The sequence below is a fragment of the Hyperolius riggenbachi genome, chromosome 9 (genome assembly GCF_040937935.1).
Source record: "Hyperolius riggenbachi isolate aHypRig1 chromosome 9, aHypRig1.pri, whole genome shotgun sequence".
Taxonomy (NCBI): domain Eukaryota; kingdom Metazoa; phylum Chordata; class Amphibia; order Anura; family Hyperoliidae; genus Hyperolius; species Hyperolius riggenbachi.
The window spans coordinates 241625555-241647727 of record NC_090654.1 but is presented as its reverse complement, the minus strand read 5'-3'; the positions used below and the strand labels follow the sequence as shown (position 1 = coordinate 241647727).

At 45.4% G+C, this 22173-nt stretch overlaps 1 protein-coding gene across 2 annotated transcripts in view; it reads right to left on the bottom strand.

The window, feature by feature from the left end:
* ASPG (asparaginase) overlaps window positions 1-22173 on the bottom strand; it is a 138738-nt gene that overhangs the window by 44518 nt on the left and 72047 nt on the right. For both annotated transcript variants that reach the window (XM_068254225.1, XM_068254226.1), the window contains exons 6-9: window positions 15746-15872; window positions 14338-14450; window positions 12338-12523; window positions 5970-6083 (exon numbers count right to left, since the gene is read on the bottom strand). In XM_068254225.1, coding sequence (XP_068110326.1) covers window positions 5970-6083; window positions 12338-12523; window positions 14338-14450; window positions 15746-15872 — 540 coding nt within the window. The remainder of the gene's footprint in view (window positions 1-5969; window positions 6084-12337; window positions 12524-14337; window positions 14451-15745; window positions 15873-22173) is intronic.

Below are 22173 nucleotides of genomic sequence, written 5' to 3'. Positions count from 1 at the left end.
ACTGATAATGAGTCACTCCCGTGACTTCCCTCACCGCAAACCTGAGAAATCTTTGAGATTTCCTCTCGATAGGGACATGCCAATATGCATCTTTGAGGTCGATGCTGATCATGAAACAATTGGCTATCAAAAGGTTTCTGAGAGAAAAAATCGACTCCATTCTGAATTTCTGATGTTTTATGAATGGATTCAAGGGTTTGAGATTTAGTATCAGACGGAAATTTCCCGACGGTTTCTTTACCAGAAAGATCTTTGAGTAAAATCCTCTGCCCTGCTCCAGGATCGGTACCAAAGTGACTACCTTTCTTACTAGCATGTCTTGCAGAATGGAATTTATGGCCCTTTGTTCTTCGACTGCTTGAAATTCCTTCGTAATTATAAATCTCGCTGGGGGTCTTTGATGGAACACAATGGGATATCCTATCTCGATTAGATTGAGGATAAAAGGACTGGTTGCAAATTCCTGCCATTGCTGATAAAAAAGGGCCAGCCTTCCCCCCACCGCGAGTTCGTTGTCACTGTTGTTTTTTTGAAGATGGGTCTGAACTCCCAAACAAAGCGTTTGGTTTGTTCTGTTCCCTTGAGAAGGACCATGGCTTACGCTTATTTTGCGGCTTCGGTCTATTCCCTTGTCGGTTTCTACGAAAAAACTTCTTTCCCTGTCTGAACTGACTTTTCTTGGGAAATCCTTTCTTTTTATCCGAGGACCTTTCTAATATTTCATCAAGTTGTGGCCCAAATAGTAGGTCCCCCGTAAAAGGAATGGTACACAATTTATTTTTGGACACATTACTACCTTCCCAGGTTTTAATCCAAATATTACGCCTAGCTACATTGGACAAAGCTGCTGCTCTAGCGGTTAACCGGATTGATTCCGTTGCCGCATCAATAATAAAATTTATAGCTTTAAACATAACAGTGAAAGAATTAAGGATAATTTCCTTACTGGACCCCATTTTAATGTGACGCATCACTTGATGCATCCACATGTCTAATGTACGTCCTACACATGTAGTGGCAGCAGCAGGGCGGAAGTTCGCACAGATCGCTGACCATGTCTTTTTTAGTGCGAATTCTGCCTTCTTGTCTGATTGATCCTTTAGAAACCCCAGATCCTCAAAGGATAATTCGTTTTCTTTTTGCACTTGCGAAAAGGCTGCATCCAATTTAGGACATTTATCCCATTGTTTGCAGTCATCATCGGCAAATGGAAACCTCCTCTTAAAACCCCTAGACAGAAAAACCTTTCTATCAGGATTTTTCCACTGGCTATCAATCAGCTGTTTTGTTGATGGATGAACTGGGAATACCATTGGTTTATCTCCTTCCATCCCTGCATACAAGGCATCGTGCGTGGACATGGATGAGGGAGAGTCATCTTTAAGCCCCAATGAATCATAAATAGCTTTTAAAAGCTCATCTGTTTCGTTGGCCGAAAACCTAAATTTAGATGGTTTGTCTTGATCTTTGTCAGACTGCTCCTCTTCCGAATCACACTCAGAAATTTCATCTGAATATTCATCGGGTTCTGAATCTGACAACACTGGACGATCTGTTTTAGTAGTAGCTTTTTTACGAATCGTTCCAGATGGAATCGAATCCTCAATAGGATTCGAAATCCCCCCAGGTTGATCTCCTGTGTGAGGTATAACTGATGGCTGTGCGATATCCTTTGAAGCCGATACAGCTTGATCAATAATCATAGGTTGCTGTAACCGTGTTTGCGACCCTGGGTTGGATGGAAACACTGTTCCAGATCCACTGGGTACTTGAGTAATTACAATAGGTGTCTGGTTAACTGCTGTCTGTGCAGACATAGATTCCCTGAAAACTTTCATTGATTCAGTCATTTCCTTTCGGACCATCCTAAGGAAATCCTTATAAGCAACTGCTGATTCTTCATTTAATACTCTGGTTGCGCATGCTTGGCATAATAATTTGCTCCAAGGCACTGGCAGTTTTATATTACAGGAGGGACAGCGCTTTTTAGGCCTAGCAGCTTCTGGTGCTTCAGTAACTGAAGATGCTGAAGCTGAAGTTGTAGCTGTAGTTGCCTGAAAAACCAAAATAAACCTCATAGGCAAATGCTACCAAACCCTCCGGTATAAAAACAGTGATATAAAACTTTCAATACCAAGTTAATCACTATTTAACAGTTCCTCTAACCACAGTCAGCCTTAGACAAAGTTTGCTAGACAGGCATCACATAAACCACCGTTTGTTAGTGAAAGAATACCTTGCTGGAATCCAGCTTTGGCTCCTGTCCCTTCGGATCATCTTGAGTCGCCGCCTGGCTCACTCCAGATCCCACCGCTGACTGTGTGTCCATAATGCGTCCTGCACGAGTGCAGAGACGCGAGGAACGCCGCTGCTTCTTATTTCCGGCGGGCGGAGGTGACGATACGCGGAACCGGAAGTGGTAAATCCGCCATCTTGGAACCTGGCACGCTGTGCCGCTTCAGCCTCCGCCTACCCCGCAACGTGCACTATCGTCCCTCCAGCCGGCGGCGCCTGCCATGTGCGGAAGCAACCTGCGGCCTTCTCTCCCCCGGAAAACACCACAATGTCCTGCAGAAAGGTATGCGGGCATCCCAGACAACATTTACCAATGGTCGTTAAACCTGCACCGCAGCGCCAACAGCCCCTAGCCACCCAGGCTCTCCAGGACATGCAGCGCAGGTATAGAGAGACCTGTCCCTGGAACAGGAAACATCCATACTGCCGACCACCTGATGGATTTTTTTATTTATAGAGAGGCTTGTGGATGTTTCCTGTTTCCTGGGAGGGGCCAAATCTCGATGTATACCTGTCCTGGAGGGTTAATGGAAAAAGTCTTATAGGCCTTTATATTGTACTGAACAGTTGCAGGCGGCCTAAAACTCTGAGCTTCCAGGTCTTTCTTTGTATGGTACCAGTGGGCATAGTCACAGATTATTAAATCAAACAGATTAGACTTTATGGTGTGCAGTACAAAGGCACCCAGATGGGCCAGCATGAATTAAAGTGCCAATCACCTTAATCACAGAACACTATTATCAGGAGGAGACACCCAAAGGAATAGAAGATGAAAAAAAACGTTTAAAATGAAGGTAGGTGCTGCTTTTCTTCACAGAAGTTCAAATTTCAGTTTTATTTAGACCTTCCAATGGACAATGCGTTTTGTGGTGTACAGATCGCTTCTTTGGGACAGCGAGTGTGCCTGTAACAGCTGCAAAAAGCTTGGCACTCCTGTACTTTTTATCTCATCTGAGGCCTTAAAGGGAACCTTAACTGAGAGGGATATGGACGTTTCCTTATAAACAATACCAGTTGCCTGGCAGTCCTGCTGATCTTTTTGGGGCAGTAGTAGCTGAATCACACACCTGAAACAAGCATGCAGCTAATCCAGTATGACTTCAGTCAGAGCACCTCATGTGCATGCTTGTTAAGGGGCTGTGGCTAAAAGTAACAGACACAGGATCAGCAGGAGAGTCAGGCAACCGGTACTATTTTAAAAGGAAAAATCCATATCCTCAGTTTAGGATCCCTTTAATCAAAAACCATACTTATAATAAAACTCAATAGCATAATGGACCACTGCTATTGAGTAGTTAGTAGAAATGGTCAATTAAATGCAAATTAGGACTATAGATACAATTCCCTCTCACCAGTAGGGATGAGCAACAAAATGCAAATTCTTCTGAAATTATGCAAATTGTTATGTAAATGTATGCAGTTTGAAAATTGATCAATCAATTGAAAGCCAGGTTTAAATTGATTGGTCCATTTGCAAGCTGCATATATTTGCATAAACATTTGCATCAACTTGAACTAATTTACATATCTTTGATCATCACTACTCCCCACTTTTTGCCAGCCTAATCCTGTCAACCTCAGACCAGAAGTAGTATGAACATCAGGTGCCATGAATATAGTTTTGGCCATATTAGCTGCATGCTTGTTTTAGCCGTGTGATTCAAATGCTAATGCTGCCAAATAGGCCAGCAGGACTGCCAGGCAACTGATGTTTAAAAGGAAATAAAAATTGCAGCCTCCATATCCCTCTCACTACAGGGTTCCTTTAAGACTACATTTCTGCATGTCTCTCTGTTGCAGATTCCCATACTTCCTGTCATATCACAACAGGAAGTGAAGGACACCAACAACAAGAGCTAAACTTTACCTATTCATACAATTTTAGTAAATTTTCTGTAAATTTACAAACGCAACAGGCAAGATAGAGAGCCTTTAACATTGTTGGAAAGGCAGTTATCTTGCCGCTGGCCACCTCCTGCTGTACTAAATATTCGTTCACATCATGCACTGAACAACTTGTTCTCTCCCAGGCATAAATAAAATCATCATTTAAGAGTATAACACCAATCATGTCCAAAAGAAACAGCCCCTTGCTCTCTTTTGTTTACAATAAAAGTCGAAGGAGGACAACAAATTAATATGAATGAGTGGGTCCTTAGAAATTGGTGACATTATCTGTGTGATTTTTTTTTTTTTTTATTACCACCCTTGCATGGCCAGAAAGCAGATATCCGTAGCCACAGATGCCCCCCAGAATAAAGGTCCCCATACATCAGATGGGTGGGCAGATCGACCAAGAGACAGATCTCTCAGAAGAGGTCTGTGGCCTGCCTATACAACACAGGCCAATTCCGGATCGATTTCAGCATGAAATCTCTCGGAATAGGCCTTGTGATGCCACATCTGCCACCCCCGGTGACCGATGCAGTAAACAGTTGCTCAGTCGGTAATCCGCATACACGCACCCCATGTGGTTGCCTGCGTAGACTTTAGCGTGTTACATTTGGGGGGGGGGGGGGGTTACAGCTCTGGGGGTTTCGTTGCTCGTCCCGATATTGCTTGACGTTACTGCCGAGCACCTGATCGAACATGCGAAAAGATGTAGGGCAGACATGCTTTAACGATACATTTTACCAATTTTGGCCTGAAATTGGTCGCATTGACGATCAGGCATGCTCTTGGCAGCACCAGTTTTCATCCGATTACAGTAATCAAATCAGATGGTCGATCGGCCACCAAGTCGTCTGATGTATGGCCACCTTAAAATGCTGCAAATCATTTTTGATCAAATCTGCCTGAAATGCACTTTTTGCATCATTTAAAAAAGTATGTTTGGGAGTAATGGGTTCAAAATCTTTCCAGACCTACCGTAGGTGTGGGTACTGCTAGGCTGCCCCGATCCACCTACACTTCCAGTGCTCTCATACACACATTTTGGCTTTTGACTCTGCAGAAGAACCTGATCAAGGCTTGGCCAATACATCCATCAAAATTTGTCTTAAGAACACTGTACAAGAGGGCTTCATTATTCCTTTGTGCACACCCCTATTTGCTGGTCACATGGCCTGAGTGCCTGCTTACAAGACTCCTTCAGACTATGCAAGCTCAGGGGTCTGATCACCCCATAGGAGATATCAGGAACACACAGTTATTGGAGTTGAAAAAAGACATACATCCATCGAGTTCAACCAGAGAACAAAGTACAATACAATAGACCAATAAAGGATGCGTATGAGAGAAATCGCCGCCAGGAGACTTGGACGCAGAACACAGCTTATATATGGCTCATCCTGCTGCAGCACAAGTCCCGGCGGTGTTAAGTACTATTCCCTATCCGGGTCCACTTGAATAGTGGAGAATTATGTAATTCGGCTTCCAGCTATAGCTAGTGGCCAAAGTATAGTGTTTTAAAAGTTACTTCTTATTTACGGTGCACCGCTATAGCAGTAATTCCTATTAAGGTCTATGGTGGCGCCGGCTGCACCCAAATCTCCTGCGCTGGATTCCTTGTGTTCGGATTGCTGGCAGGAGTGGACTTCCTAGTCTGGTTTCTCTGAATTGTGGGATTCTGCACAGTGCACCTCTGAGCCAGTCACAATAGCCCCAGTATTTCCAAGCCCAGAGTTCTGCTGCACACACAGCATCTGCAGACAGTCCGGATTCTCCTGTCTTACCTGTTTCTTCTGCTCCAGGCTGAGGTGCGTTTTACCCAAGACGTACGAGAGCTTCGCCAGCGCCGCTTCTGGAGTCAGATCACACCCTGGTATGACCCCGACAACGCTGAGAGCCTGCAAAACCAACACACGTCACTAGAAATCCACAGTCCCACCACTAGTGTGACAGAATCTTCCATGGGCTATACTGGAAGAAGGTTTTAGAGAACAAAAGTAAATGAAAAAGAAAAATCTGGAAAAAAAACTTTTCAAAATATAACATTAACAATAAAGTTTCTTATATTGAATAATATTTGTTTATAAATGTAGTCAGTGTTTGCCAATTGTCAAAGGTTTTCACACCTTGATTTACATTCTTCACATAATAGTGACATCTTTACGGCATCGGAATGTACGTTTGCTGTGTGTTCCAAACTGAGGAAAAACACCTGATCTCCCAGAGTCCACTGGGAAGATAAGTTTGGTGACATCATAGCCTAGGCTAATCATTACTGGGCAGGGTTGCATACCAATAAACAGCAATACATAGATACTAGTTTAAAAAAAAAAAAAAAAAAAAGGCCCGCCTGTTTAAATAACAGGCGCTAGGCCATAACTTAGAGGTAGAGGATCAGCAGGACAGCCCGGCAATGTGCATTATGTAAAAGGAAATGAATATGGCAGCATCCATAGCCCTCTCAGTCCAGGTGTCCTTTAAAGTGCACCTGAACCGAGAATGTCCTCTCTGCTCTAAAAGACAAGCAACAGCATAATACCATTTAAAGAAAAAAAATTGTTACAGCTGATAAAAACCCTGCAATAAATCTGCAGTGTCTTCTTCCTGCTTTCATGGAAGCAGACATAAGATTAACATCCTGCGTTTACAAATCAGCTGCTCTGCAGAGGATTGCTGAGATTCCTGAGCTGACACAGCTAAGAGATCAAATTACAGTTGTGACTAGTCACAGATGAGCAGGAAATGAGAGAAATGCACCCTGTATGTCTAGAGTCTAGCCCAGGGGTGCCAAACAAATACAAAGTGGGCCGAAATTGTACACTGGAACCTAGCCGCAGGCCAACCTCAATGTCTAATGGCCACCTTCCTCCCTTATAAAGCTTCCAGGTGTCTAATGGTCCCCATCTTCCCCTATACAGTTCCCTGGTGTAAAGGACCCACCCTCCCCTATACAGTTTCCTAGTGTTTATGGCTTACCCTCTCCCCCATAGGGCTTCCCTGGTGTTCTAGGGCTTCACCTCCAATATAGCTTCCCAGATGGTCTACAGAAGGCCAAACATAATGCAAAGTGGAGAAAGCACTTGAGGTCCAAATTTAATCGCTCTGAGGGCCAGATTTGGCCTGTGGGATGGAGTCTGACATGTATGGTCTAGCCATTCTACGTTTTCCTTCTGTCCTGTGCAAGAGTTTAGATCCACTTTAACATGTAAATCGCGGTGCTGTTTTTCCAATAGTGCGATTGCTTTTTTTCCCATAATTACGGCCTGCTGCATTTTTTTTTTTTAGATATGTTGAGGGTGTTTTGGGCAATTCTCTGCTTCTTTATCCCTTTCCTGCTGCATTTTTGATGCATTTTCTCGCCTATACTTTGTATAGGAACGTGGGAAAAAAAAATAAAAAAAAAAAAAATCGCATAGCAATGGTGCCACTTTTTCAAGTTTTTACAAGATTTTTTTTCTCCTGACAGAAATCACAAAGCGCACACTTACTGCATTCATCACAGAACATCTGGGGAATTTAAAATATTTTTCAGGTTTATTTTTTATTTCATAAAAGCATAAAGTAATGCTTTGAAAATATTAAAAGAAAAATGACTGTCTGTACGAAGTCCCTGGGAAGAGGTTCCCCTAACATTGGGTACTGTCTGACCTTTTGTAGAGCGCTACATCCTGTACTGGAGTTGAGAAGCACTGCAGTAAGTTACATGAAAGCCGACCTGAACTCAGAACATCCTCTCTGCTCTAAATGATAAGCAACAGCATAATAACCTTTACAGAAAAACATGTATTTGTAACAGCTGATACAGATCCTGCAATAAATCTGCAATGTGTCTACTTCCTGCTTTCACGGAAGCAGATATAGGGTTAAAATACTGTGTTCACAGATTAGCTGCTCTGCCAAGGCAGCCGGCTGACACCTGAGACATCAAATTACAACTTGTGATTATCACAGATGACAGGGAATTAGACAGGCTAAACTCTCTACATACATACAGGGCACATTTCTCTGTGTTTTTCTTCTGTCCTGTGCAAGAGTTCCGGTCCTCTAACAGGGATCCTTTATATCAGCCAGTAGCACTGAGATGCAGTGATGATACTCTTAGTAAAGCAGTATATGGAGGCTTTGTTTTTGCCATGTTGCCGTGTTACATGCAGATGACAGCTCGATGCCTCATGTTTGTACTCATCACATAATTAGAGGGTGTTCTAGCATCTCTGCCCAGAACCAGACTCCCTCCTGCCACTAGCATGTAAACAGACACTAATTAAAGTGATGCAATGAGACATTTCAATGGCCTTTCTGACACAGTGTACAGGCTGGTGACTCTCAGGGGTACAGAGGCTTAGCGACCTGAGCAAAAGGCAAGGACAGGCAACCCCCACATACAGTTCCTGCATGGTCTGACTGTGTAAGCAACCCACCGCCATACTTTACTACTCAACCCAACACCTCAGTGTGCTGGCACTGTACAGAGAAAATCCACCACACTTGTTTCATTCTTAAATAAAAGGATCTCTGCTCAAACTCCCTTCCGAAAATTGCGCAGGGAAGGGGGTGGGTAGGAGGCAAATCAGTTAAAGTGAATGGGAACCGCATTAAAAAAAAAAACCTTAGGAGAGGGAAGGCTCTGGGTCATATAGAGCCATCCCTCTCCTCTCTCGGTGCTCTCTATCCTGTGCTGGCTCCCCCCCCCCCCCATTTCAATCCCCCGCCGAAAGGGTATTTGGAAGTCTTTGGGAGCCGTGTTCTCCCGAAGACGTGCGGCTCCATACTGCACAGGCGTGAGCGTGCAAGAGAGCGTGCTTGTGCTGGCGCAGTACAGGGCAGCCCTTCTTCAGGAGCACTCGGGCTCCCTGAAGAAGACTACTGAAGCCTCCTTCGGCCGGGTAAAGCAGTATTTGACTAAATTAATCAAATACTGCTACCGGGCGAGCCAGCACTGGAACGAGGGGACCAGGAGAGGAGCGGGAAGGCTCTATAGGACCCAGAGCCTTCCCTCTCCTGGGGTAAGTATTTGTTTCATTTTTTTAAAATGCAGTTCCCATTCACTTTAAGGCAATAAAGAGTAAAAACATATCTTAAAGTGGACCTGAACTCAGACCTCTGCTCTAAAAGGATACACAACAGCATAATAACCTTTAAACAAAAACCATTTCTTTGTTATACCGGATACAAATACTAAAAATAAATCTGCAGTTTCTACTTCCTGATTCATGGAAGCAGACATATTGTTTACAGCCTGTACTTTCAAATGTGCTGATCTGCCGTGTCAGTCATGTGACACAGGGAAAAGATCAAATTACAATTTGAGATTAGACACAGATGAGGGGGAATTACACAGGCTAAACTCTCTACATACATACAGGTTGCATTTCACTGTTTTCTTTCTGTCCTGTGCAAGAGTTCAGGTCCACTTTAAAGAAACACTGTAGCGGCATATAGGGTTCAATTCATTAAGGGTAATCCGGGAAAAAAAATGAAGGTCGGGGTAAAATACCGCATTCGGTATTTTACACTTTTTCCAAATTCACTAAGATTTCCTAGCATGCAGTGAAAGTTCGGTAACTTACACACACTAAAAAAAAAAAAAAAAAAAAAAAAAAAAAAAAAAAAAAAAGAAGTGCTTAAAATTTATCAAGTCCTCCTCGGTAAGCCTCACCAGATGTGGAATAGGTTTGGCAGGAAGCTGCGATTCTTCCCACAAGTGGTGTGCATGAGCCATTGCCTTTTCTGTCCTCTGCATGCCTTTAGATGTGCATTCATGTTAAAGGGAACCTAAACAGAGGGATATGGGTGTTGCCTGATAGTCCTGCTGATTTCTTTGCTACAACAGTGGCTGAATCACACACCTGAAACAAGCATGCAGGTAATCCAGTCTGACTTCAGTCAGAGCACCTGATCTGCATGCTTGTTGAGGGGCTGTGGCTGAAAGTATTAGGCCCGGTTCACACTTGCGGTTCTCTGCCAAACGGACCGGATGACCTGACCGGATCCGGATCGGAACCGTACGGTTCTGATCCGGATCCGATCCGGATCCGGTCAGGTTGCATCAGGTGTTCATCAGGATGCGATCCGGATCAGTTTGGCAAAAGTTAGTACAAACCAAATAAAATGTTGGGGTCTGGGAGGTCAGCAGAAGGGGGACCTGTGGAATCAGGCCCTCCGCTGTTTAGCACTCACCTCCACCTCCGACATGCTGCCAACATCTCCAGCTCGTTTAAAGTCACTGCTGATCCACTCCAAAATGCTTGCCCATGTGTCCCCATCCAAAATCGCCGCAACAATCCGCATAGGAAGTGGGGTAGAACATCCGGATTTTTAGCCAGTGTGTTGTGCGCTCTCCGGTTCTCATTGCTTTGTATTGGCCGGATGGTGCAGTCCGGCTCCGCCCCGGATACGGCTGCCGGAGGAGCCGGACCAAAAAATAGCGCATGTTGGGTCTTATGCCGGAGTCCGGATCCGGTCCGGGCGAAACGGACGCATGTGAACGCACGCATAGGCTTTCATTGCTATGCCGTGAGTCCGTTCCGTCCGTCCCGCATGCGGTCCGGCTTCGGCACGGCGATTCCGGACGGCGCCCGCTAATGTGAACCGGGCCTAAGAGACACAGGATCAGCAGGAGAGGAGTCAGGCAACTGGTATTATTTTAAAAAGGATAAATGCATGTCCTCAGTTAAGGCTCCCTTTAACTAGAGGGAGCTGTGCACCAGTAATAGATATGCACATCTAAAGAGATACAGAAGAGACTTTTTAAATAAATCTTTTTCTGGCTTTGTCCTTCTCAAGTCCTGCCCACCAGTACATCAGATCAAATTGGGTAAGAAGCAGGGCTGAGTGGCTCTCCCTTTTGGTTGTCTGCTACATCTGTCAACTTCCCTAAATGGAGATCGTAACTTACCGACTGGTCAGAACTAGAGATAAATATGGAACCTTTTTACATGATTTACCGAATGCGTTAATCTGTTAATTGCCATTTCTTTACAGATCTAATGCTGAACTCAGTAATTTAACTCACTAGTTGGTAATTTTACTTTTCAGTGTGGTTATAGGTTTTGTGAATTGGCATTTGGCAAGAGGATTGGTAAATTCAGCTGTTTTCTGCATTACCAAATGCAGTAATGCTCGGTGAATTTAAGCCATAGTAGAATGCCGTAAATTATGCAGGATAACCCACTTCTATGGTAATTTTCCTGGCTTCAGTATCAGACACACCTCCTGTGTCTATATATGGCTGTATATTGGTATTTAGCCTCACCCTTAGCCAAGGGTATTATGCAAAATCCCCACCCCCTTCCCTTCAGCATTCTGGGAAATATTTTGTACTGGCTTTGGAACTTTCTGTAATCAATTATTCCACAGAGCTGCACCTGATGGGATTAAAAATGGTACTACCCGTGAAAAATTTCAGAAGGTAAGTCAAAGTGATGAAAGTTTACAATAGGCAAGCACTGACTAAAATATTTATAAAGTGAATATTGCAAAAAAAATAAAAAAAAAATGTAATTTAAATCTGTTATTTTCACTGTAGTTCCTCTTAAAGTATACGTAATGTACCACCTCAGTGGGCAAACAGCCATAACCTCCTATGGAAAGGTTTCCAAAAAACACTTCTGACTGGCTTGACCACCATTTGTCCATATGGGTCTATAAAGGAGCAAACATCCTATATTGATGGCTTCATCCAGGACGGATTGTGCCCAAGATCTAGGAACCGAAGATGTTTATCAGGTCATATGGGGCCCACCCAAGAAAATTTTATGAACTTATCTGATCATTTGACCATCACCTGTACTAGTTAATCATTAAGTGTTACATATTTACATCTAACAGCTGTTTTTAGTTATTTTTATGCACTCTAAAACCACAATGACCCTGCAAATAGCATTCTTTGGTGCTAAATAGGTTCTTTGATTAACTAGTTTCACAAAAAAATCTTTTCAATTATTAAGAGACTAGTCCTGGAGTAATCCGCTTGGCCGAAAGTAGAAGGTGGTTATCAAATGCTCGGTGCTGCCCGGCATGGTTAAAAAGATTATGGAAAAACTACCTGCCCAAGTACAGAAAGACACACACTCACATGTAAAATCGGATTTCACTTTTTAAAGGGAAATTAAAAAAAAAAAAAAAACAAACTGAAGAGATCAGTACAGACCTTTCCAGTGGCGTAAGACACGGTAACGGAACCCCGTAAGCACTGCGTACAATTAATAATCAACACTCCACGATCTGTCGCAGCCTCCAGCTCTTGAAGTAGGTCAATGCGGCAGTTGGGTGCGTTGCCACTGCCATAGGTTTCTAGAACAATTCCCTCCATTGGTGGCTGAAGGAATGCTTTTACCTGTAGAGATAAAATGGATTATTTCTCAAGTGACACACAAATCCAACAGCGCTTTCCTTTTTGCAGTTTTAAATTTTGTTTTCAATTAAGATAACTGAAATAACCAAAAACACCAGAAAAACCACAACTTTTATGAAAATCCATAGAGAAGGTATTTTAGCTTATTAATGTTTCTTGAAAACCTTTAAAGTGTAACTGTCGGGCATAAAATCAATTCTTTATTTGTATCTGGTAAACAAGTAATAAGGATGCTAACCAGGCAATACCAAAGTTGAAATCTCTATTACTTTTCTCATTGATAAATGATCATTACCCAGTTTACCTGACTTATTTGGTACACACAAAATGTGGTACACAAAAAAGGAAGTTGCAGGGCATGCTGGGTTGTCCTTTTTTGCTCTTGTACTTGCCCCTCAAACTTAACTAATACAGTCTGATTGGCTGAAACCTCTTTCCCTTCTGTTTTCCCCTCCCACACCTCTGTTCCTCTCTGATTGGCCAATATTTCTCATGCTGGGACAATGCACTTTTTATAGTGAAGGGCGGATCAAATCAGGTAGAGGAGACTAAGGGAGGAAATTACATCAGAATTGGCTTCAAAATAGCCACAGTTTAAAGAGAACCAGAGATCCTGTAAAAAAATATAAAATAAGTTATACATACCTGGGGCTTCCTGCAGTCTCATAAGCACTGATCGATCCCACGCCGCCGTCCAGCGCTGCCCGCAGCTATGAGAACCGGGACCTCGCTCTGCCGCCAGTCGAAGCCAGTCTAGCGTAGCAGAGGTGCGCTCTTCGCCTATCTCTGCAGCACTGTATGGAGAGATACGTAGAGGGCGCGCTTCTCCTGCGTAGCCCGGCTCTGATGACGTCAGCGACGAGAGCCTGTTCTCGTAGTTGCGGGCAGCGCTGGACGGTGGCGTGGGATCGATCAGCGCATATGGGGCTGGAGGAAACCCCAGGTATGTACAACTTCTTTTCTTTACAGGATCTCTGGTTCCCTTTAAATGGGAAATGCTAAGAAGGTAATTTTTCTTTTTAACTGTAGAAAAATCACTAAAATCAAAAACGTGGACAGTGCAATACATAGGTTATGTAAGTAGAGCAAGTATTTATCTATATATATATATATATACTTGTGTTTTTTCTGAGCTAGTATATCTGACAGCTTCTCTTAAAGGCAAAATTAGTTTAAAAATAAACCCGTTCCCGCACATTCATTACACAACTACTAGCAAAATAATTTGGTTTAAAAACTGATAAAATTGTGAATGGGTTTACTTTCACTCTCCCCTGGGGCCTAATACACTTAATTTCCCTTCGTCCCGTTTCCACTAGGGTAATATATATTTGTATGGCAAGTTGACATCGGGTGTAGCGGGTTTTGGAGTAATGCACAGTATATGCAGTGAAACATACTTTCAATGTACTGTGTGTGCTGCATCACACTAACATGCAAAGTGAATTTTCACCATTGTTGTGATCTTATTGCAAGGCTCAATGTATAGTGTGTGAAACGACCCTTATGCTATTTTACATAGTACACACACCTCGCCAAGTGCTGAGCGTTTCTGGATAATGCATAGAAACTGATCCACCTATGAAATATTGATGCTTTTTATTGCAGGTTGCACAATGCACAGCATGTTAACAGGCCTCAAGTCCCATTACCCCAAATCTTAGAATCAGAAGTTTATAGGAAACATGTATAAAGATTTCAGAGTCATGTTAGAGGTAAGAATGCAGTGCAGCGCAGGTGGGGAAGAATCAGTTTATGAAAGAAGTACGACAAATAGCTGTTTGTAGTAAACTTACGGTAGCAGCAGTAATTCCAGGGAATATTCGGAGCAGGCCGACATTTCTGATCATGCTTGTGTGCACCAGAAACTTCTTCGTGGTGTTTGCTCGCCAAACAGTCTCCCAGTTTACTGCAAATAAAAAAAAAAAAAATTAAGAAGGACTCTTATCACTGGGACATTAGCGAAAAATCACTGCGTTATGTCAGGGTCAGCTATATGAAAGGGCACATTTCAGTCAAAATTTGTCAGTTTCCCTGCATTGCAAAACGGACCGTGGACAGATCACAATTCTACAAATAGAATCTGTTCACACTAGTCAGTCTGCAATGGATCCGTTGGGGAAAGTGGATCGCACTTCTGTGCCATCCACTATTTTTCCGGACATTTGCATCCTGCATTTCCCATACAGCCTATGGCTGAAACGCATCTGCGCTGGGCTCCAGCCAGACCACAACTGACCATCAGAGAGGACACTACACTGCCCCCCTCCTGCTGGCTGTGGTACTGCACAGTACACCGTGGGCTTTATGGACAGAGGCACTTCACGCAGGCACAGTAAGGACGACCTCAAGGTCGTCCTCTGTACCGTGCGAGGACCCTGGGCCGGTGGCTGTGAACTGGAGTGGTCAGCGTGGGACAGACAGCTGTGAGGAGTTGGAGAAAGAGCCAGATAACTCAGATAACTCAATCGGATTTCCATTATTTTGCTTGACGATTCCTTTAAATACTTGACTAAGAAGAGGGAAGCCTCTGGATCCTAATGAGGCTTCGCACGGCATCCTCTGTTGCCACTCGTGAAGCCTCCAGCTGATCGTGACCACACTCCTCTACAAGCATGAGTGCAGCTGTGGTGCAACCACGGTATTGCAGTAGTACCAGCTGCTCCGGCTTACTGTGCAGGCACAACCTTACTTGCACAGGAGCAGCACAGTTCCGCTCATGCATAAACAAAACAGCGGGCCCCGATAAAACTACCGACAAGCGCTCTACGCTTGTCATAGCGATGTACACAGAACATTTATCCAGCAGCAAGAAACCACATCAAATCGCATCTGAGTGAGACTACTTTCAGATGAGACTCAATGAGTCAGATGCTCGTGTCCAGAGCTGGCAAGCAACCCGGGCAATGCACGGAAACAGCTGACAGGTGGTGGATTCCCTGTATGAAAGAAACCTTTACCATACAGCAACTAAAGCTCCTTAATGGGAAAAAATGGCAGCTTCTTTACTCCTCTCATTGAAACAAATTGAATTTATGAACATCAAGACTGAACAGGTCCATCGGAAGGGCTGAGGAGTAGACAAGTTACAGAAGATTGTACACAGAGCAGTTTCGTGATCTCACTAAATCTCTACTACGGAGGAGGAAGCTGAAGAACAACATGTGGCCCACATTACTGGGATTGCGTGGCTGGGCAACTTACTCGTAATATCAACCTCAGCATTGGCAAGTGGAGGCAGGTTGGGAGAGGAAAACGCGTTGAAACTCCCCGCATCCACCTTCGTCACCCGGTTTCCCCTGTAGAGCTTGTGGTGAAAATACAGACACACCTGCAAAACAAGAGGAGAGAGACAGGACAGGTGTTCAGACATGGCAGAGCACACGGCAACACAAGCATTTAAAGGGCTGCAGAAGCACAAAGCTGCATGCTTAAAGGACCACGATCGCGAAAATCTTAAAAATTAAAATACATGTAAACAGACAAATAAAAAGTAGGTTTCTTCCAGAGTAAAATGAGCCATAAATTACTTTTCTCGTATGTTGATGTCACTTACAGCAAGTAGTAGACAGAACCGACATTTTGGACTAGCCCATCTTCTCATGGGGGTTCTTAGGGTTTTCTTTACTTTTGAAGGCACTTCGTGAATGGCAGTTGCTCTGTCCAACTGCCAAAAAAGTGTACAGTGAGCAGGAAGGCTGGCCAGCATCTTTGTATAAATCTTTTTCGGGCAGTGTCTTCATAAAGTATAAAGGCCATGCTGAGAATCCCCCATAAAGAGATGGACTAACCCAAAATCTGTCGGTAATATCAGATTTCTACTACTTACTGTAAATGCCAGCAACATAGGAGAAAAGAAATGTATTGGTCATTTTACTCAGGAAGAAATGTACTCATTTGTATGTGTTTTAAATTGTAATATTTTAGCACCAGTTCCTCTTTAAACATAATACAATGCAACAATGTTCACAGATAAAGAACGGTCAGGATCATGGTCATGACATCACACTGTGGGAGGGGTTTCACCACACTATCTGCAATACAGATCCCCCTGGTAATCTATTTGAGAAAAGGTAAAGATTTTTTGTGGGAAAGGGGGTTTCAGCTACTGATTAGTTCAATCATTGGTTGATGAAACCAATACTCTTAAGGTGCATACACACATCAGACTATAGTCTTTGGAAAATGAAAGATCACAGACCAATCTTACCACCTTTCATGTAGTATGAGAGCCATACTCTACAGTCTTTTCTATGGAGCTGAACTCCCCATCAGACAGAAATCATTGCAAGATGCTGCACACAAACATGCTGCACACACTCAAAAGATCTGTAGCTGCAAAAGATCTGTTCCTGCCAAAAATCCATTCCTGCAAATTGCAATGATAGTCTATGAGATCTGCAGATCACCATACACACATGATTTAACTGACATTCATCTGCAGATCAAGCAATCATCCGCAGATCTGAAAATCCATCCTGGTGGATCTGATCTGCAGATGAATGTCAGCTAAATCATGTGTGTATGATGATCTGTAGATCTCAGACTATGAATGCAATTTGCAGGAATGGATTTTTGGCAGGAACAGATCTTTTGCAGATACTGATCTTTTGTGTCTGTACAGCATCTGTGTGTGCAGCATCTTGCAAAGATTGTTTTCTGATGTGGAGTTCAGCTCCATAGAAAAGACTGTGTAGAGTATGGCTCTCATACTACATGAAGGGTGGTAAGATTGGTCTGTGATCTTTCATTTTCTAAAGACTATAGTCTGATGTGTGTATTAGCCTTTAAAGACATCTTGCTATGATGTGCTGCCTGTTACGCTTGATCCTTTTTAATGCCTACTACATATTATTCATGATGAAGGAATACATTCTAGCACCAAGATTTTTATGCATGAAACCCTTTTTGCTGCAAAGCAGGAGATTGCTCTGTATTGGCTCTCGGCATCTTCCCCTCAATTGTCCTGTTGAATGAAAAGCCTGTATAAGGGGCTCTCCTCTAAGAAACTTATGTTATGTCCACGGGAAGAGAGTCCAGCAGTTTCACCTGATAGGAGTGAAAGGTTGTAATAATGTGCTGCTTAAATCACCCCGATATTAAAATATATACAGCACATCACAATTTCTTAAAAATGACATCATTGCTTCAACTAGTCAGCAGCACATTCCTCCAGACAGTGCTTTACAGATACATTAATAATTAACACTCTAGAAGTTCCAGGCACCTGAATACAAAACCTGTATTTCAATACCCAGTTGGTATATTACCATACAAGCCACTGTGACAGAGATCTGAAGACTCAGACCTATTCATGCATTGTTGTTAAAAAACCTGGTCTATTGAGAAATTAACACATGTAACAAAGTCTACCTCTGCCAGTTGTTTACAGAATAACAAATCCTATTGTCTCTGCTGTCTGTACCATGTCTATGCTATTGTTTCAAATATTTTCTATGTGCACTCCGGTCTAATCTGGTTTTTCCCTAACATCAGGGTGTATATAAGATTGACCTGTAAATAAAGATTTGAGATGCTGTTCCACCAATTTAAGTGTTTGTGGTTCTGTATCTCCCAGCTGGAAGAGAGGGTATTCACTTGGATTGGGGGAGAACTTTAACCTGGGTTGCAGATTATTCTGCTAAGTCATCTTGTAGCTGCCTCCGCTGAAATTGAGCTAACAAGGAGTTAGGTGGAAAGAGAGGTCCTTCATTAATCAATCAATGCAAACTACTGTTGATTGCAGGTTACATTCTGGTTATGTGCTCAAACTAGGTTGTCCGGGTTAGTTGTACGATATTGCCACCAGCATGTTTAGATCCTGAATTGTGCATGTACTATATTCTTATATTCCACTGTGCTGGCGATGCCGTGGCATACATCCCTTATAATCCGAACATTTGTATAGCGATTTTCTCCTGTCTGACTCAAAGCGATGAAGAGCTGCAGCCACTGGGACGCGCAAAGATAGGCGCGCGGCACTCTGTGCAGGCAGGGGGGAAGATAGGCGCGCGGCACTCTGTGCAGGCAGGGGGGAAGATAGGCGCGCGGCACTCTGTGCAGGCAGGGGGGAAGATAGGCGCGCGGCACTCTGTGCAGGCAGGGGGGAAGATAGGCGCGCGGCACTCTGTGCAGGCAGGGGGGAAGATAGGCGCGCGGCACTCTGTGCAGGCAGGGGGGGAAGATAGGCGCGCGGCACTCTGTGCAGGCAGGGGGGAAGATAGGCGCGCGGCACTGTGCAGGCAGGGGGGGAAGATAGGCGCGCGGCACTCTGTGCAGGCAGGGGGGAAGATAGGCGCGCGGCACTCTGTGCAGGCAGGGGGGAAGATAGGCGCGCGGCACTCTGTGCAGGCAGGGGGGAAGATAGGCGCGCGGCACTGTGCAGGCAGGGGGGAAGATAGGCGCGCGGCACTCTGTGCAGGCAGGGGGGAAGATAGGCGCGCGGCACTCTGTGCAGGCAGGGGGGAAGATAGGCGCGCGGCACTCTGTGCAGGCAGGGGGAAAAGATGGGCGCGCGGCACTCTGTGCAGGCAGGGGGAAAAGATGGGCGCGCGGCACTCTGTGCAGGCAGGGGGGAAAGATGGGCGCGCGGCACTCTGTGCAGGCAGGGGGGAAAGATGGGCGCGCGGCACTCTGCAGGCAGGGGGGAAGATGGGCGCGCGGCACTCTGTGCAGGCAGGGGGGAAGATGGGCGCGCGGCACTCTGTGCAGGCAGGGGGGGGGGAAAGATGGGCGCGCGGCACTCTGTGCAGGCAGGGGGGGGGGGGGGGGAAGATGGGCGCGCGGCACTCTGTGCAGGCAGGGGGGTAAGATGGGCGCGCGGCACTCTGTGCAGGCAGGGGGGGGGGGGAAGATGGGCGCGCGGCACTCTGTGCAGGCAGGGGGGAAGATAGGCGCGCGGCACTCTGTGCAGGCAGGGGGAAGATAGGCGCGCGGCACTCTGTGCAGGCAGGGGGGAAAGATAGGCGCGCGGCACTCTGTGCAGGCAGGGGGGGAAGATGGGCGCGCGGCACTCTGTGCAGGCAGGGGGGTAGATGGGCGCGCGGCACTCTGTGCAGGCAGGGGGGAAGATGGGCGCGCGGCACTCTGTGCAGGCAGGGGGGAAGATGGGCGCGCGGCACTCTGTGCAGGCAGGGGGGAAGATGGGCGCGCGGCACTCTGTGCAGGCAGGGGGGGGAAGATGGGCGCGCGGCACTCTGTGCAGGCAGGGGGGAAGATGGGCGCGCGGCACTCTGTGCAGGCAGGGGGGGGGGGTGGGAAGATAGGCGAGCGGCACTCTGTGCAGGCAGGGGGGGGGGGGGGGGGGAAAGATAGGCGAGCGGCACTCTGCAGGGGGGGGGGAGATAGGCGAGTGGCACTCTCTGCCGGGAGGGGGGAGATAGGCGAGCAGCACTCTCTGCCGGGAGGGGGGAGATAGGCGAGCAGCACTCTCTGCCGGGAGGGGGGAGATAGGCGAGCAGCACTCTCTGCCGGGAGGGGGGAGATAGGCGAGCAGCACTCTCTGCCGGGGAGGGGGGAGATAGGCGAGCAGCACGCTCTGCAGGGGAGGGGGGAGATAGGCGAGCGGCACTCTCTGCAGGGGAAGGGGGAAATAGGCGAGCGGCACTCTCTGCAGGGGAAGGGGGAAATAGGCGAGCGGCACTCTCTGCCGGGAGGGGGGAAATAGGCGAGCAGCACTCTCTGCAGGGGAAGGGGGAAATAGGCGAGCGACACTCTCTGCAGGGAGGGGAGAGATATGCGTGCGGCACTATGCAGGGAGGGGGGAGATATGCGAGCAGCACTATGCAGGGAGAGGGGAGATATGCGAGCAGCACTATGCAGGGAGAGGGGAGAGGTGAAGAGTGGTAGGGATGATCAATGATATGCAAATACTTTTTAAGTTTATGCAAATGTATGTAAATTTTTATGCAAATATATGCAGCTTGAAATTGGGCCAATCCATTTAAACTTGGGGTAGACTTGATTGGTCCATTTTCAAGCTGCATATACAGTACTTGCATAAAAATGTACATAAACTCAGAAGTATTTGCACATCATTGATCTTCTCTAGTGAGCAACAGTCTCTGCAGGGAGGGGGAAGATATGTGAGCTGCACGCTGCAGGTAGGGGGAAGATATGTGAGTGGCACTCTGCTGGAACTTCCTGAAGTACCATAAGGAATTTAACCAGATTGTTACAGGGGAGGCCAGCAGAAGAAACTAAAATTGCTTACTTATTCTTTTGTAACGCCTAAGGCCAGAAAGCCACTAGCAGAGATTTCGCTAGTGATTTGAAAAAGCTCTTGCTAATGCAGTGCTATGGGGGATCGTTATAAAATCAAAATCACTCGAGTGAGATCACACACATAGCATTACATTAGCAAGAGCTTTTACATCACAAAGCGCTCAGAAAATCGCTCCTAGTGGGTTTCTGGCCTATTGTAGTTTACGGAATTTCCCATCTAGGTCGTGTGACTGGTATGCGAATATTTATCCTCTCCTCCCCCACTCACAAAAACTCCACAACTTTCACACCTCCGGGGGACAATAGACAACATGTCAGTCTGTCCTCCACGACTGCTGGCCACAAACAAAACACTAGGATGGAATGAGGATTGTGGCAGCAGGAATTAGCTGCTTTTCTACCTCACAAAAAGAAACCAGTCAGAAATCTCTGTAAATAGGGCTTATTCGCACTACAAGAACTTTGTGATTTTAAAAGCTTTTGCTAACGTTATCCTATGTGTGTGCACAATGGAGCATTGCATTAGCAAGAGCTTTTCAAAATCACTAGCGCTTAAAAAGCTCGTGTAGTGTGAACACGCCCTCAACTGATCATGTGAAAGAAACACATCTAATTGAAGGAACATTAAATATACTTCAATTTTTTTTTAGTGAGCTCGGAATTAATCATTTGATTTTTTGAAAAAAATGGTCCATTGTGGAGCCAGCATAAAGCCCCATAAATTAATTTGATGTCTGAAAGGAGTTCTCAAGTGCTGCTTCAACTATTCAAAGCTGCCCCTCCTAAAAGTCCAAGCTTCACATGCCATGTACTTTTTACTACTTTATGTGTGATAGGCTTGATAGAGACTCTACAATCTTAGCATAGAAGCAGGCACATATGGCTCAATGAGAAACGCCCAGTTAGACTGCCCAGCAAGCTCATGGTGAACTTGAACTCCTAGGGCCAAAAACTTCCCTCCCACCGCAGCTGCAGCGTAAATTACTCACCGACTTTCCCAGATTCCTCCATGTATGGCTCCCGCCTTACCACCTGACCTGTATAGTCAGGCGACACGCCGTGAGCTGTACACTGAGGTAGGCAGGATAGCTGCTAGGGGCTTCAGGAAGGCTCGGTGAGTGTTAAACAGCCGGCAACCCCCCAGCCCCCCCCAAAAAAAAAAAATTCAAAGCAACCCCCGTTATCCCCTCAGGCATGCCGACTAGTTGCGACTTCCAGTTGCCCAAGTTCCGGATAATGGGAACTTTGCTGTATTCAGGTTGGTGTGAGCAGGTTTCTCCCACAATGCATCACTGCTGAATATGCAAATGATCTTTGTTGTCCCTGACAGCTAAACACCTCCAGAACCGCTAGAATGCAATGCTGTGTCAGCTTGTTAACTGTACAAAGCCACAATAATCCAACATGCA